The 13,253-nt window shown below is 40.3% G+C and overlaps 1 protein-coding gene across 1 annotated transcript in view; it reads right to left on the bottom strand.

Moving 5' to 3' along the window:
• Positions 1 to 375: 375 nt before the first annotated feature.
• The window catches only part of YY1 (YY1 transcription factor), a 17,096-nt gene continuing 4,218 nt past the window's right edge, over positions 376 to 13,253 (bottom strand). The window contains exons 2-5 of the mRNA XM_075193547.1: positions 5,548 to 5,710; positions 4,214 to 4,274; positions 3,222 to 3,380; positions 376 to 2,176 (exon numbers count right to left, since the gene is read on the bottom strand). Coding sequence (XP_075049648.1) covers positions 1,994 to 2,176; positions 3,222 to 3,380; positions 4,214 to 4,274; positions 5,548 to 5,710 — 566 coding nt within the window. The 3' untranslated portion in view covers positions 376 to 1,993. The remainder of the gene's footprint in view (positions 2,177 to 3,221; positions 3,381 to 4,213; positions 4,275 to 5,547; positions 5,711 to 13,253) is intronic.

Below are 13,253 nucleotides of genomic sequence, written 5' to 3'. Positions count from 1 at the left end.
GTGATATGTAGCTAAAAACCAGGTATCTGCTAACAACTGAAAATGTACAACAGATACTCGCAGGAACCTGTCTTAGTAACACAATAAATAGCTTTCTTTTTAGGCTGAAACCAAGAAAAATCAACCCTACACTAATTTATTTAAAACGTGAATTCAAGGATAAATAAAATCAATGGTGAAAGTTTATGCAGCTGTTGGTGATTGGTCAGCAGTCAATGTTACCCAGGCTCGATAAAATTCACAGCTCTGCAAAATCCAATAGTCCGTGGAGTGTCAGCAAATCATTGCACACACCCCCCACCCATAGCAGGAAAACACAAACTTGTTCGTAACCCCACTTCCAGCAAACGCTTAAGTAAAAAATAGAAACCGGAATTATTTTTGGGAAATAAATGTATTTACAGTATTAAAATACAAAAAGTATGCCCTGGGTCTTTGAGTAAACACAGGTAGGAAACTTTCACGACCAACATTGCAGATCAAACCAAGTACCCAGTCGTCAGGCTGCTTGCTGGATAAAACGCTCTCCGAAATGTAGAAATATTCTCAGTAAAACGTAAAAAGACTTGAGGAGGGAGGAGGTACAACGTCATGCAGAACTCTCCATGCAGTTGCTCCCTGAAAAAACAAACAAAAAAACAAAAAAAAAAACAAAAACACAACTTTGGCCTGGGTGGGTATAACCCACGTCAGACCTAGTTAGCAGCCATTCATACCACCGTATCCATTAGGTCTGTACATCAAATTAACAGTGGATAGACAGAAATGTCTGTTGTAAATGTACATGTCATTAACAGCTACTACATTGGGAAATACAAGCAGTGCCGGGATTCCTGGACACATGCTCAGTAAGATTATTGTGGGGGGGAAAAAAAAATTGAATGACAAGAGATTTAAAAGACTGGTTATCACGAAGGGTTAAATTGTCGGTATCTTAGCACAAATTCAATGAAAAGGAAGCCGTCACTTTGGGAGATTCTAGGGTGGGGCGGGGGGGATGTTACTTGCTTGTCCAGGATTATTCGGTTACCATTTAGTCTCGTATCAGATGTCAATTTATTGGCCTAAACCCCCGGACGCAGAGGCGAGCAATTAAAAAAACAAAAACCTCAGGGTCTATAAATTACATTCTACAACGGAGCACCAATTTCAGTAAATGACCGAGCAAATAAAAACAATGAACATTTGCATCTGGCAGTTTAAATCCCCCCCACCCCCCAAAAAGTGACTAAAATGGATTTAATAAACACTACCCTTAAATCACATCTAATATTCGGTGCTACATGATTTCATAACAGCTATATACGGTACAATTATACAAAATGTGATAACATCTAAAAAAATACAACCAAAATAAAGATAGCAAACAAAACCTATTATAAAGATTTTTTTTCTTTTTCAATTTTTTTTTTTTTAGGGTTTTTTTTTGTGTTTTTTTTTTGTTTTTTTTACAGGAAAAATACTTTTGAAGTATGCATTTAGTACAGTAACTGTCCATTCTTTTAAAGAAAATCTACTGCAAGCAAAGTTATCAACCTCCAGAATTAATCACATAGCATTAACTAAGCATATCCCCAAAAAAAAGTGTACAATATGCACACTTAGAAAATACAAAATAAAATTAAAATAAAAAATAATTCAAGAACTGGTGAGGGTCTATGTATAAGTGTGAAGCTTCAAATTTTGTGCCGGAAAGTCTCTATGTAAAACATGGGACCGTACTTCTCCTGCGGGGTGGTGCTGGGGGGGAGGGGGGTGGACACTTAACGAAAACACTTGAAAACTGGATAGCAGGGTAACAGAGCATCATAAGCACTGGATTGTAAAGTTGTTTCCTTTCCATAGTTTAGTACTTTATCAAAACGGTCTCTCAGATGGTGTAGGCTTCTTTTAAAACGTATTCCTGGTGTTCATGTACAAAGGGAGGGCGTATTTTTGTCATACACCTGAAAAGATGCCGCTTAGGGTAAGACGTCTTTCCGTTTGTGAATTGTTACTGGTTATTTTTGGCTTTAGCATGTGTTAAAATATGAGATTTCAGATTGGTCGACTGAGCAAATTTCTTATTACAGCCATCGAAAGGACACACGTAGGGCCGGTCTCCTGTGTGAATCCGCACGTGAGTGCGCAAATTGAAGTCCAATGAGAATCGTTTTCCACAGCCTTCAAATGTGCACTGGAACACAAACAGCACAGGCGCCAATTACAAAGCTTTATGTCTTAACTTGAAACATGCCACATATAGCCAAACACTTCATATCAAACAAAGGAACAATAGATTTTATTGCATACTCTGAACAGATAGGATTGGAGCACACACACATTGTACATCTCTGTACCCCCATATATTCCACAGTGACACCCTAGTGTCAATAAAAGTGAAGAGGAATCAGGAAGAGAGTGACAGTGCCGAGGACAAGATTCTCCAAGATGACTGAATAGTGCTACGATAAGGATTTGTCATCCTCATTGATCTGTAGGCAAATGCATCCAGTGAGGGATTATAATAGGGGCAGAGAGAGAGGTAGGAGGCCCCATCTGCCCTAGGGACGGGCAAATAGACCAGTAAAATAGCTATACCATTATATAAAATTAGCAGTAACTATTGCTGTAATACTGTACTATGCAGAATGCTCTTTGATCTGATGAAGCAATATTCATTATGTTTACATAATAAAAACACATATTTATTTTATTGCCAAAGACTAAAGGGGAACTAAAAAGTAAATTACTCTCCGTAGGAACAATGGTCTGCCTCCCTAAAGAGGGCGAGCTTCCCCACTACATTACAGGAGGGTGAGGCAGTGTACTGTGGGGTAGACCAGCTACTCTTAATCCTCCACTGAACAAACCTCATCCATACAATCACAAAGTGCACATTAAAGACCACTGCGGTGTAGTATGAACAGGGCAGACGCTGTGACCAAGGCATCACTAGTATAGGAGAGAGTGTACGGCCTAAGTAAAAGGTGTCTCTATAACAAAGACTTATTAAACTACGTTCCAATATATCTTTATATGTTTTTATTTGCAGTCACAAATAATACTGGAAAAGTGGAGTAAACGCTGAAAACTGAAATCAAAAGATCTTTAAACAGCGGTAATGACATTTGTAGGCACAGAGATCCGCTGATATGTAATCAGCAGATTGGAGAGTGTGTACTACAACCATGAAAGTAAAAGGCTGAGATACGCGGTGTATATCGGCCACCGATAATTACCTGAAATGGCTTCTCGCCGGTGTGAACCAGCTGATGTCTCTTAAGTTTTGAACTTTCAACAAAGGCTTTTCCACATTCTGCACAGACATGTACCCGTGGCCCATGTGTGTGTAAGTGTTTCCTCATTGCAGAGTTATCCCTGAACATCTTGGTGCATCCCTGAAAATGAAAACAAAAACAAAGTAAGTTTATCACAGTAAGTTTATGGGTTTATTCAAACTGATAACTTTCAACAAATGGAGAGGACGGATCATTCCCAGTTATAGTAAAGTGCTAACCAAGCACTGGCTGCTTAGTGCAGATATCATATCTAGCAGCATGACTGACAGGCTTTCCCAATCTGTGGAACTAAAACGCTACTAGATACAGTTTGGGTTACTGGGTCCCATCCACCAAGTGCTGAATAATGATCCCCCCCGACATCTTCCCGAGGACTCGGGGAAGGGAACAAATACAAGACACATCCAACTGACTGCACTACTCGCTCACTGGCTCCCACAGATCTCCAGCCTCCTCACCAGAGTCAAACAATTTACATATCGGGCTCTCTATGATACGGACTCTCCCGGGTGTGTTGGGAAGGCACACAAGAGGGCACTTGTATTTTTTTTGCTAAATACTTTGTGCACAAGGCACTAAATAACACAATTCTGCTCCCACTGATGACTGGTCTATCGCAACGTTGTTGTTTTTTGACACACCAGCTTGATGCACAAATAAATGACATATGCCCACCTCAGAGTGGCATCACCTATGTGCAGGGGAGGAAACTGGCAATACATGGGCTATTCATTATCCGTTCAGATCATAAGACCCCTGTATGGCTGCCCAATTGTTCTATACCAGGAAGCAGACAATATCATGGAGGCCGTGTGAATGGATTTATCCATGACATATACACTATTATTGGAGAATGGGATCCAATGCTAAGCACTTGGTACAAACACCAAGCTTGTTCTAACAAGACTGTCTGCGCCATACTGCAACGTCACCTTGTGAGGGCAGGCGATCGTTCTCGGAGCGTCATCTTCTTTAATTTTTCGAGGCTTCATTCTTCAAGAAAAAAAAAAAAAAAGTACATTGTATGCGATCAATGTAGAGGAGAGAATTGTAACATTGCTTTACAAATACATTCCAATGATTATTAATATAAAGCTATCTGCCTACTATGCATATTAGTAACCAAAACAGTTGCTGAAAAAAAAAAAAAAAGAAATAAAAAAAAAGAAGCATTAATTTATAGTCAAACCATGTTTATGAATCACTGCAAATGAATCTAGGGAGCCAAGGTGAAAATTGCCAACGGCTAGTTGTCCGACATGAAGTAGGGTCACTTACAAGCTATTTTGTCACTTAGCCTTTATATATCCACATATTTGACACTCATTCTGATCATAGATTGCTGTTTTTGGCTGTAACATAGCTTACTATATCTTGTCCATTTATCCCAAGTGTCAATGAGCGCCTAATCATTTAAAATCACTTACAAGGCTTACCATATCCCACTCCACCAAGCAGCAAAAAAAATAATTATATCACAGCTAACTGCATTTTAGGTTGTGGCCTTTGGGTACGAGCGACTTATGGAAAATATTTGTATTTATTTTTTTGCCAAATACTCTTCGGATTTCAAATGGTTTTAGCTTCCTAAGAGCTCGTACACGAAACCTTGTACTTTAACAGAATCTTCAAAGTGTGTTCTAAAAACCAGTCTGTACTATCTCTCCTCCTGTTTCCACCACTTCTAACTCTGCTCTCCAGCTACTTAGCCCTCCTCCTCGAGGGTCCTCCACCCCACGTCCACTCTCACTCCCTCCTCCCCCCTGGGGGTCTCCCTGCCTTCCGCGCCCTCCTTCTTGGGCCCCGTCGTTTGCGGATCCTCCCTCCCCCTTCCCCGCCCTCTCTAGCTGTGCATTGAGCTCACTGAGTTGCTGTGCTTACTGTTTACTGTACTGTGCTATCTCCCATTGTATTGTAATTTGTTTGTCTCTGTACGGCGCTGCGGACGGCTTGTGGCGCCTTATAAATAAAAATAAATAATAATAGTACGGCAGATTACGCACTTATTGAGCGTTTTCAGAAGTCAACGTTGAACACGACACTAAGTGCAGCCTTGTCAGAAGGTGTGCGCACAAGTTTTTTATTTTTTGTACCATCAGCATTAAAAATAATTTTACTAGGCTTAAAAAAAAATAATATATGCATTTAACATTAATACTCATGAATATAAGCCGCTAGTGCGATTTTAAAAATAGGCAAACAACTGAAGGTCTTGATGCATTTAATTTCCCTTTAAGCAATTAGGAATATATAAAGTGGTTATTACCTTGCAAATTCAGCCAACTGCTTGGGATCAGACAGGTCGATGCCCGGGATACCGCCAGGGGGGAGCTTCTTTCCGGTCATGTATTCAGAGTAGTCAGGAGGAGAGTTTTCACCAATTATCTGCTCCTCTACCACCGTTTCGTGGTCAATATCTTTCTTGTCATCTGAAAGGAAATAGAAAAATGAGCAACATTATTTCAAAGTCACAAATTATTTTCATCTGGAAGAGTCAACTGGTGAAAATCATTTCTAGGGGCCATTTAACACACCACAGTGTTGTTGGAGGATCATACTCCCCTAATATAATGGAGCCCAAGCTTTACAGATAGCACTTGTGTGGGGCAGGGAATATATACTGTAAGCTCCAATGGGGGCAGGGACTGATGTGACATTCTTTCTACAGCGCAGCAGAATTGGTGGCGCTATATAAATAATAATGATCTACCCACCAACTACTCCTTGAGCTTCAGCCCACGCTATGCTGTCCTATAGCACAATCTTAAGGATGGGGCAGATTTCCACTCAGAGAAGAACACACACCCGGCGTTATTATTTTAAATAAATACAATGCTGTTATATTTACATAGTACACAATGCAATCTCATACACTGACAGGTTTGCTTGAAGCACAAATATCACCTCCCGGACATATCTACGTTTGCTAGACTGAAAATAGGGTTCTTCTTCTAGCTAAAAACAACTTTCATATAAAACTCTGCTCATCTCCCACACGGACATCTGCCAACCAAGCAACGTATTGAAGACCAGACAGGTGGGATCTCAGAAATGAAATGTAACGTGTTTATTGAACATAAAACAAAGAACAAGCTATCAAATCTAAAGTTTATGTAGAAGTGTTAAATGCACATACATGACAGGACCAGTATACACAAACCTTAAAAAATAAAAAAGTGTCGATTTCAGATAGGTCTATCAGAATCACACTGTTGTCCGAAATGTGGGTCTCCAAGAGCGGATTTGACACACTGTTTTTGGGAGTGTCCCCCAATTAAACGATTCTGGACCCAGATTTGGAGATTCTCTAACACACACCTGGTAAATTATGCACCTCTGTCTCCGGAATGGGCGATATTTGGAATACTTCCAAATACTTGTAAAGTTAGTAAAGGATGCAAAAAACTACTATTAGCAGTTTCTGCTGCGGCCAGGAAGAGCATACTCCAGGTCTGGGCCCAGGATTCGCCTCCCATGTTTTCCCTTTTTAAAGAAAAGCTCTATCACATATTCCGAATGGACTGGATAGAAACGTCTTTGCAGAAGGAAGTTAGAGTAAAGCAATTCTTTGGCACATGGGAGAGCTTTATAACTCTCTTACCTCATACTATACGAACACAACTTTGGAATAGTTTCCACAATACTGAGTGGTACGGGTTAAGAATGGTTTCAGCAGACCCTCCGATTATTTTATCTCCACCTTCTAATAGTTAGGTCCTGGATAGGATGGGTTATTGGGGAAGAGGAAACAAGGGATGTTGGTGACTTATTTAATTGTATGAGAATTGTGAAAATATGTATTTATTCATAATGCATTTAATTGTATATGTGATATTTTATACCTCAATAAAAAAATTGAACAAAAAAAAAAAAAAAAAAAAATAAAAAAGTAGAAAGTGAATGTATACAGAAAAATTATAATAGGATGACCCCTGATACAAAGGCCAACAGGATAGGAGTGCAGCTGGAAAAATCATCAACATAATTATTACTATTAACACATTATAAAAGGGAATCTAACTGTATAGTTTTATTATCTTCCATTTGTAATCTGACTAATGTAAACAATGGAGGGGAATTCAATAGACAGTGTTACTCATAAGAATAACGCGGTCCGCGCACTATTACCATTAGTACGGTCATCTCAACGCTGACTTTTGCTTGCAGCTCCGAGAACCGCAAGCAGAGCTCCACGTTAAAATTACCGGACTAACTATCCTCATGAGCAATGCTCTCAATTCAATTCCCACAATGAAGGTTATAGGACTAGCTTCGGGAGTGTCATTAACCATTCACCTTAATCAATCTATCCTCCCATAATTGATCAACAGGAGCAAAGACACAACGTAGTGTTCTCTGCTCACCAGACAAGTGTCATGCAGTGATCTTATAATGGTCCTCTGAGGATTCATCTGCTCTTCTCACTGAATAAACTATGTATGAAGATTGTAAACAACTTAAAAAGGGGTCAGTGACATTTTATTTATTTTTTGGCAAGAGGGAGACACGTCTCACTCTTTAAAAACAGAAACAAAAAAAACACACCCTTTTAACTGGGATGAAATTACCAAACTGGTAAACAGATAGGTTTTAGTAATATAAACCCAAGCCTGCCGCTTGCACACTGCTCACGTAGTCACATACAAGTGTCAGTTTTTAGAATGGCCTCTTCAAGCAGACCTGGCACTAGGTTTTATGATGTAATATTTATTTTGCTTTACTACATGGTGCCTTGTGCGGGTCCCCTGGCAGGTTCCAGGCTGGAGCAGAGTGCACAAGACAATGGGGTATATTTACTAAACTGCGGGTTTGAAAAAGTCGAGATGTTGCCTATAGCAACCAATCAGATTCTAGCTGTCATTTTGTAGAATGTACTAAATAAACGATAACTAGAATCTGATTGGTTGCTATAGGCAACATCTCTACTTTTTCAAACCCGCAGTTTAGTAAATATACCCCTATGGGCGTGAGGGGAAACAAGAATTAGCTTAAGGGGGAGCACAGCACACTCCCTCCTCCTCCAGGTCACCTCCCTGCACTGTGCAGAGGGGTCACGTAACGCACACATCAGCTGCCCCCGTCCTAATGAGAGGGGGAGCTGCCGACTGATGGATCGCAAGAGACAGCTTGGGGGGCCGCAGGGTGACTGTCTATGGCGTAAAGCATAAAAAACATTATTTTGTTTCAAAACAACATCATTGGGAGCTGTCATACATTTATCACAACAAAATTAGAAACTGGGACAATCATGTGACTGGAAATTTGCGAGTTAAAGATTTTGCGGGGGAGAAAGACAACAGGACACACATGGGATCTCTACATTGTGAATGTACAAGCTGGATGAATAATTTCTACTGCAAAACAGAAGAGTCAGATATCTAACCTGGCCTGCGTAACAGCTCTTACATGACCAGCTTACTGGGGGATCACTAGAACTAGGGTGTTATGCACAGAGCAGTTTTGTATGGTCATAGGTGGCATGACTTCCTCATATATATTGCCGTCTACCACTCCTATGTAAATGCACTCCACACTTCCAACAAATATACTTCCAATTTCACCCTACACTCGAGCTTCTAAACTCAAAACACCTACTGAATACATTTACATCTTAACCCTCCAACACCAACCTCTCGGACAACCATTACCACCCAAGATCTCGCTTTCTACTTCAAGGACAAAATCGAACGTGAGCTGGTATCCTATTCCCAAAGCAACAGACGGCTTAATCCTTTTTACGTACCCTCTGGAACCTTCTCTTCATTTGATCTCACAAATAAAGAGGATGAATATACTCTTCTCCTCCCACCACAACGATAGCCCCTCAAGCTTCCTTTCTAGGTGTCATACATGACTCAGGACTGTCCTTTGTTCCACACATCCAATCTGTATTCAAATCCTGTTACATATATCCAAAAACACATTCCAGAATATACACATATCTAACATAAGAGACAGCACAAACTAATGCACTCACTGTCCTGCACTGAGACTATTGTAATTCCCTTCTTAATGCTGTTCCTCTATCCAGACTTTAGCACGGAGCAACTAGACTAGTTTTAATCACAAAACTTTCTGCTACTGCACACGGTCAGTCCTCAACATCTGAGTGCCTGTATTTACAGAGCCCAATATAAAATACTTTTAGGAACATACAAAGCTATTAACAAAACTGCACCAATATACAACTCTTCCCTCGTCTCCAAATATCCCCCAACTTGAACCCAACCGCTCTGCCCAAGATCTGTGCCTCTCATCAGTCATTGTCTGTTCCAATTCCCAATGACATGAGTTCTCAGTCTGTACCCTTGTACAAGACGACTTCCCCTACACTCCAAACCTTCAAGTGTTCTCAGGAAACTCATCTCTATAGGCAAAGTTACCAAATGTATTAAACACCTTGTTAACCTACCTAAGCTATTCTACAATTACAACTTAGTTCAAGCAAAACAAATTTACTCTCCTTCCATACTTAAACCATCTGACCTCAAAACCAACATTGGCAGAACAGTGGCTCAGTGGTTAGCACTTCTGCCTCACAGCACTGGGGTCACGAGTTCAATTCCCGACCTTGGCCTTATCTGTGAGGAGTTTGTATGTTTTCCCAGTGTTTGCGTGGGTTTCCTCCGGGTGCTCCGGTTTCCTCCCACACTCCAAAAACATACTGGTAGGTTAATTGGCTGCTAACAAAATTGACCCTAGTCTGTGCGTCTGTGTATGTTAGGGAATTTAGACTGTAAGCTCCAATGGGGCAGGGACTGATGTGAGCGAGTTCTCTGTACAGCGCTGCGGAATTAGTGGCGCTATATAAATAAATGGTGGTGATGATGATATGTGACTGGGTTATATAGCAATGCTATCTGGCTAGACAAGTATGCATTATGTGGCACTTAATCGCATCTATAAATCTCCTATTTTCCTATAGATGGTGAGCAGGGCCATCTTACTTTTTCTGTTATTACCCAGACTTGTTTTATTAGCGTTTCGTTCCCAATTGTAGTATTCTGTGAAATATGCTTGCACTATATAAATAAATAGTAACAACAACTATGACACAGGCATATTACACAGCATAGTAATGATAATCTAGCATGATGGTATTACACGTTAAATTATCTACTCCAAAATCCACACACATTCAGAGGGTTTAGAGTACATTTGGGCATAATATATTATGGTAGGATGATGTTTTATGCATAGATAGGTTGTTCCAATATTGGGTCCTATTTATCAAAGTAGGCCTTGCCTCGATGTGCGGCTGGGCACACTGATGACTAACATGGTACAGCAATCTTTGCTCATTTTCCTTAACATCTCTATGGGACGCAAGGGAAAATGACCAGATTTTAGCAAAAACTCGGACACGATGAGTCTCCTTCGGCCTGTCCTGGAGACATAGTGCGTCACCTCACGCCAAACTGAATCTGACCCATAGAATCCATGGGGCATATTCAATTAGAATTCCGGTCCGCGGGATCGCGCCGGAACGGCCGTGACACTTAATCCATGTTTCCGCAATAACGTGGATTTTCGTTCGCAGCCCATAGGGTTGCGAACGAAAATCTGCGTTATTGCGGTACCGTAATACTGGCAATAACGCGCACTTTCTGCGGTAGCGCGGAACCCTAATTGAATATGCCCCACATGTGTGCAAAGTACATACAGCTTTCATAATAATAAAGGTAATTTGTGCCAAGGGGCTACTAATCTGATGATCCGTCGCTATTTATAAAAGAAGAACCCAAGACAGTTCGGACCAGAACATTCTGGTTTGTTTTCTAAGTAGAAAAAAAAATCGCAATAGGAAAAAAAATATATATAGTTGCTGCTCATCAGTCTTGAAAGGGTTAAAGTGTAATTTCAAAATAAGTCCATCATCCTAAAGTGAGAAAGCTTCTTCACAAAGGGAGAACACTGAAGACAGCTGCCAATCTTCCCAGCAAATTCACCCAGAGATCAGACTGTACTATGCTCTGAGAAATCACAGAAGGATCGTCAGGAATCTGTCGCAGTAAATGTTAGATTTCATGAAACTACCATCAGAAAGAGACTAAACAAGTGGCAGAGGAGCGATTTCCAGCCACAGGACCTGAACGCCTGACAATCATTAAGTGCATCATGAACTCCTTCGTATACAAGAATATTCTAGAAGGAAACGTGCAGCCATCTGTCAGATAACTGAAACTCGGCTGAAATTGGATCTTGCAACAGGACAATGAGCCTAAACACACCAGCAAAACCACAAGTGACTGGCTGAAAGAGAAAATAATCCAGGCATTGGAATAGTCAAGATCCAGACTTCAACCCCATTGAGATGCTACCACAGGACTTTAAGATGTGCATAAACAAATGTCCTCAAACGTCAATGAGCATCTCTGTGTTCTAAGGAGTGGAACAAAATTCATCAAATACGATGCAAGACTAATTAATCATTTTATGTTTGAGTTTCTTTATAAACTAATGCTACTAAAGGTGGTTCTACAAGTAGCTGAACCATGGAGTATACTTAATTATTCACACCGGTCTTATTCAGGTTGCTTATTTTTATTTAAAATACTGACAGTAAAATCTTACAGCCAAGTGTGTAACTCATACTGGGTTTATCACATGTTAGGACCAGATGATTGTGACTGATGCACGGATATGTAAAAAAAAATAACACCACATTTTAGAGGCAGATATACTTTCTTTGTCACATGACTGTAAACATGAGATAATGCCATGTTAGGAAGTAGGAGCTTCTGGAAATAAGCAGGCAGAGTTTGAGTGACAGCTTTGCAGAAATGCAGTGTGCATACGTAGGTCCAGTGATATCACGGTAACGAAAAGGACTGCATTCTCTGCTTTTTGGCCAGTATTATATTCCATCAGGATACTGTCCTAAAGATGTAAGAGAGGCTTCCACAGCTTGTAATAAAATAGGCCGATGCAGAATCTCAGTGTAACCCTAAATAATGTATTTCACATCCATGGTTCATAACAGAAATTTTTCAATTTTGGGGGGATTGATTGCCCTTTAAGGTAGTCACAAGCATATGCTGGCTTGTCACAATCCAGTCGTTCCACCCAAGTATTGTGCAGCTGGATTTATACCCAATGTGGCTACGGAACAGATAAACAGGACCACCGACGTCCAAACACACAGGCTGATTGTTGGCAAGTAGGATTTTCCAACCTGACTGATAAATTGGCATCATATTTTAATCTTTAAATGATCATTTTGGGCATACAGACATCCCATTTGTCTATCATACTGGCAGGAAGCTACAAAGGGTAGCTTTAACCTAACACAGCCACTTACTCAGAAACTGATGTAAAATAAATATATGTCACATTTTGAGACTAGCCAGAATATACCTTTGTATTTGTCTAGGAGTTATGTTACTGGTGTCACATGACTCATGTTTTCTGATGGTAGGTGTGTCCTTGAAGGCTATGAGGATTGCCCCAAAGATACAATGTCAAACATCTCAACACCTGTCACTGACATTTTACACATGTACGAGTATCACAAAAAGCCTTTTAATAATGTAACAACATACAGTGGCTGAAGGGATCAAAGGACAAGGTTACACAAAAACAAAAGTTGTTATAAACAGGAGTAGAGGGCTGTGTAGTCTCTTGATGACACAAAAGGTGGGGGAAAAAAAAGTTTGAGAAATCCCAAAGAACTAGACATATGGCCTAGTCCCATGCAAGGCTGGACAAACCCTGATTGCCAGGGAGAAACAATAGATTTGTCAAATTGAGGTAGTACCTCTGACTAGGAGCTCTAACTATCATCTGCTGTACCACTAATGACCTCTAGATGGCACCCCACTATTGCTACTGCTGCTGGGATAGTCATTTGTAGTGCACATGCTGGTGCTATTGGAATATGCTGGTCATTGTTAGTTATGATACAAGTATAATACAAGTGTAATACTTTGAAATTAATAAAAAACGGGGGTTATTGCCCACACCTGTCACACC

This window comes from Mixophyes fleayi, chromosome 12 (assembly GCF_038048845.1).
Source record: "Mixophyes fleayi isolate aMixFle1 chromosome 12, aMixFle1.hap1, whole genome shotgun sequence".
In the NCBI taxonomy this organism is placed as follows: domain Eukaryota; kingdom Metazoa; phylum Chordata; class Amphibia; order Anura; family Limnodynastidae; genus Mixophyes; species Mixophyes fleayi.
The sequence above is the reverse complement of the archived record's forward strand: the minus strand, read 5'-3'. Positions and strand labels throughout refer to the sequence as shown.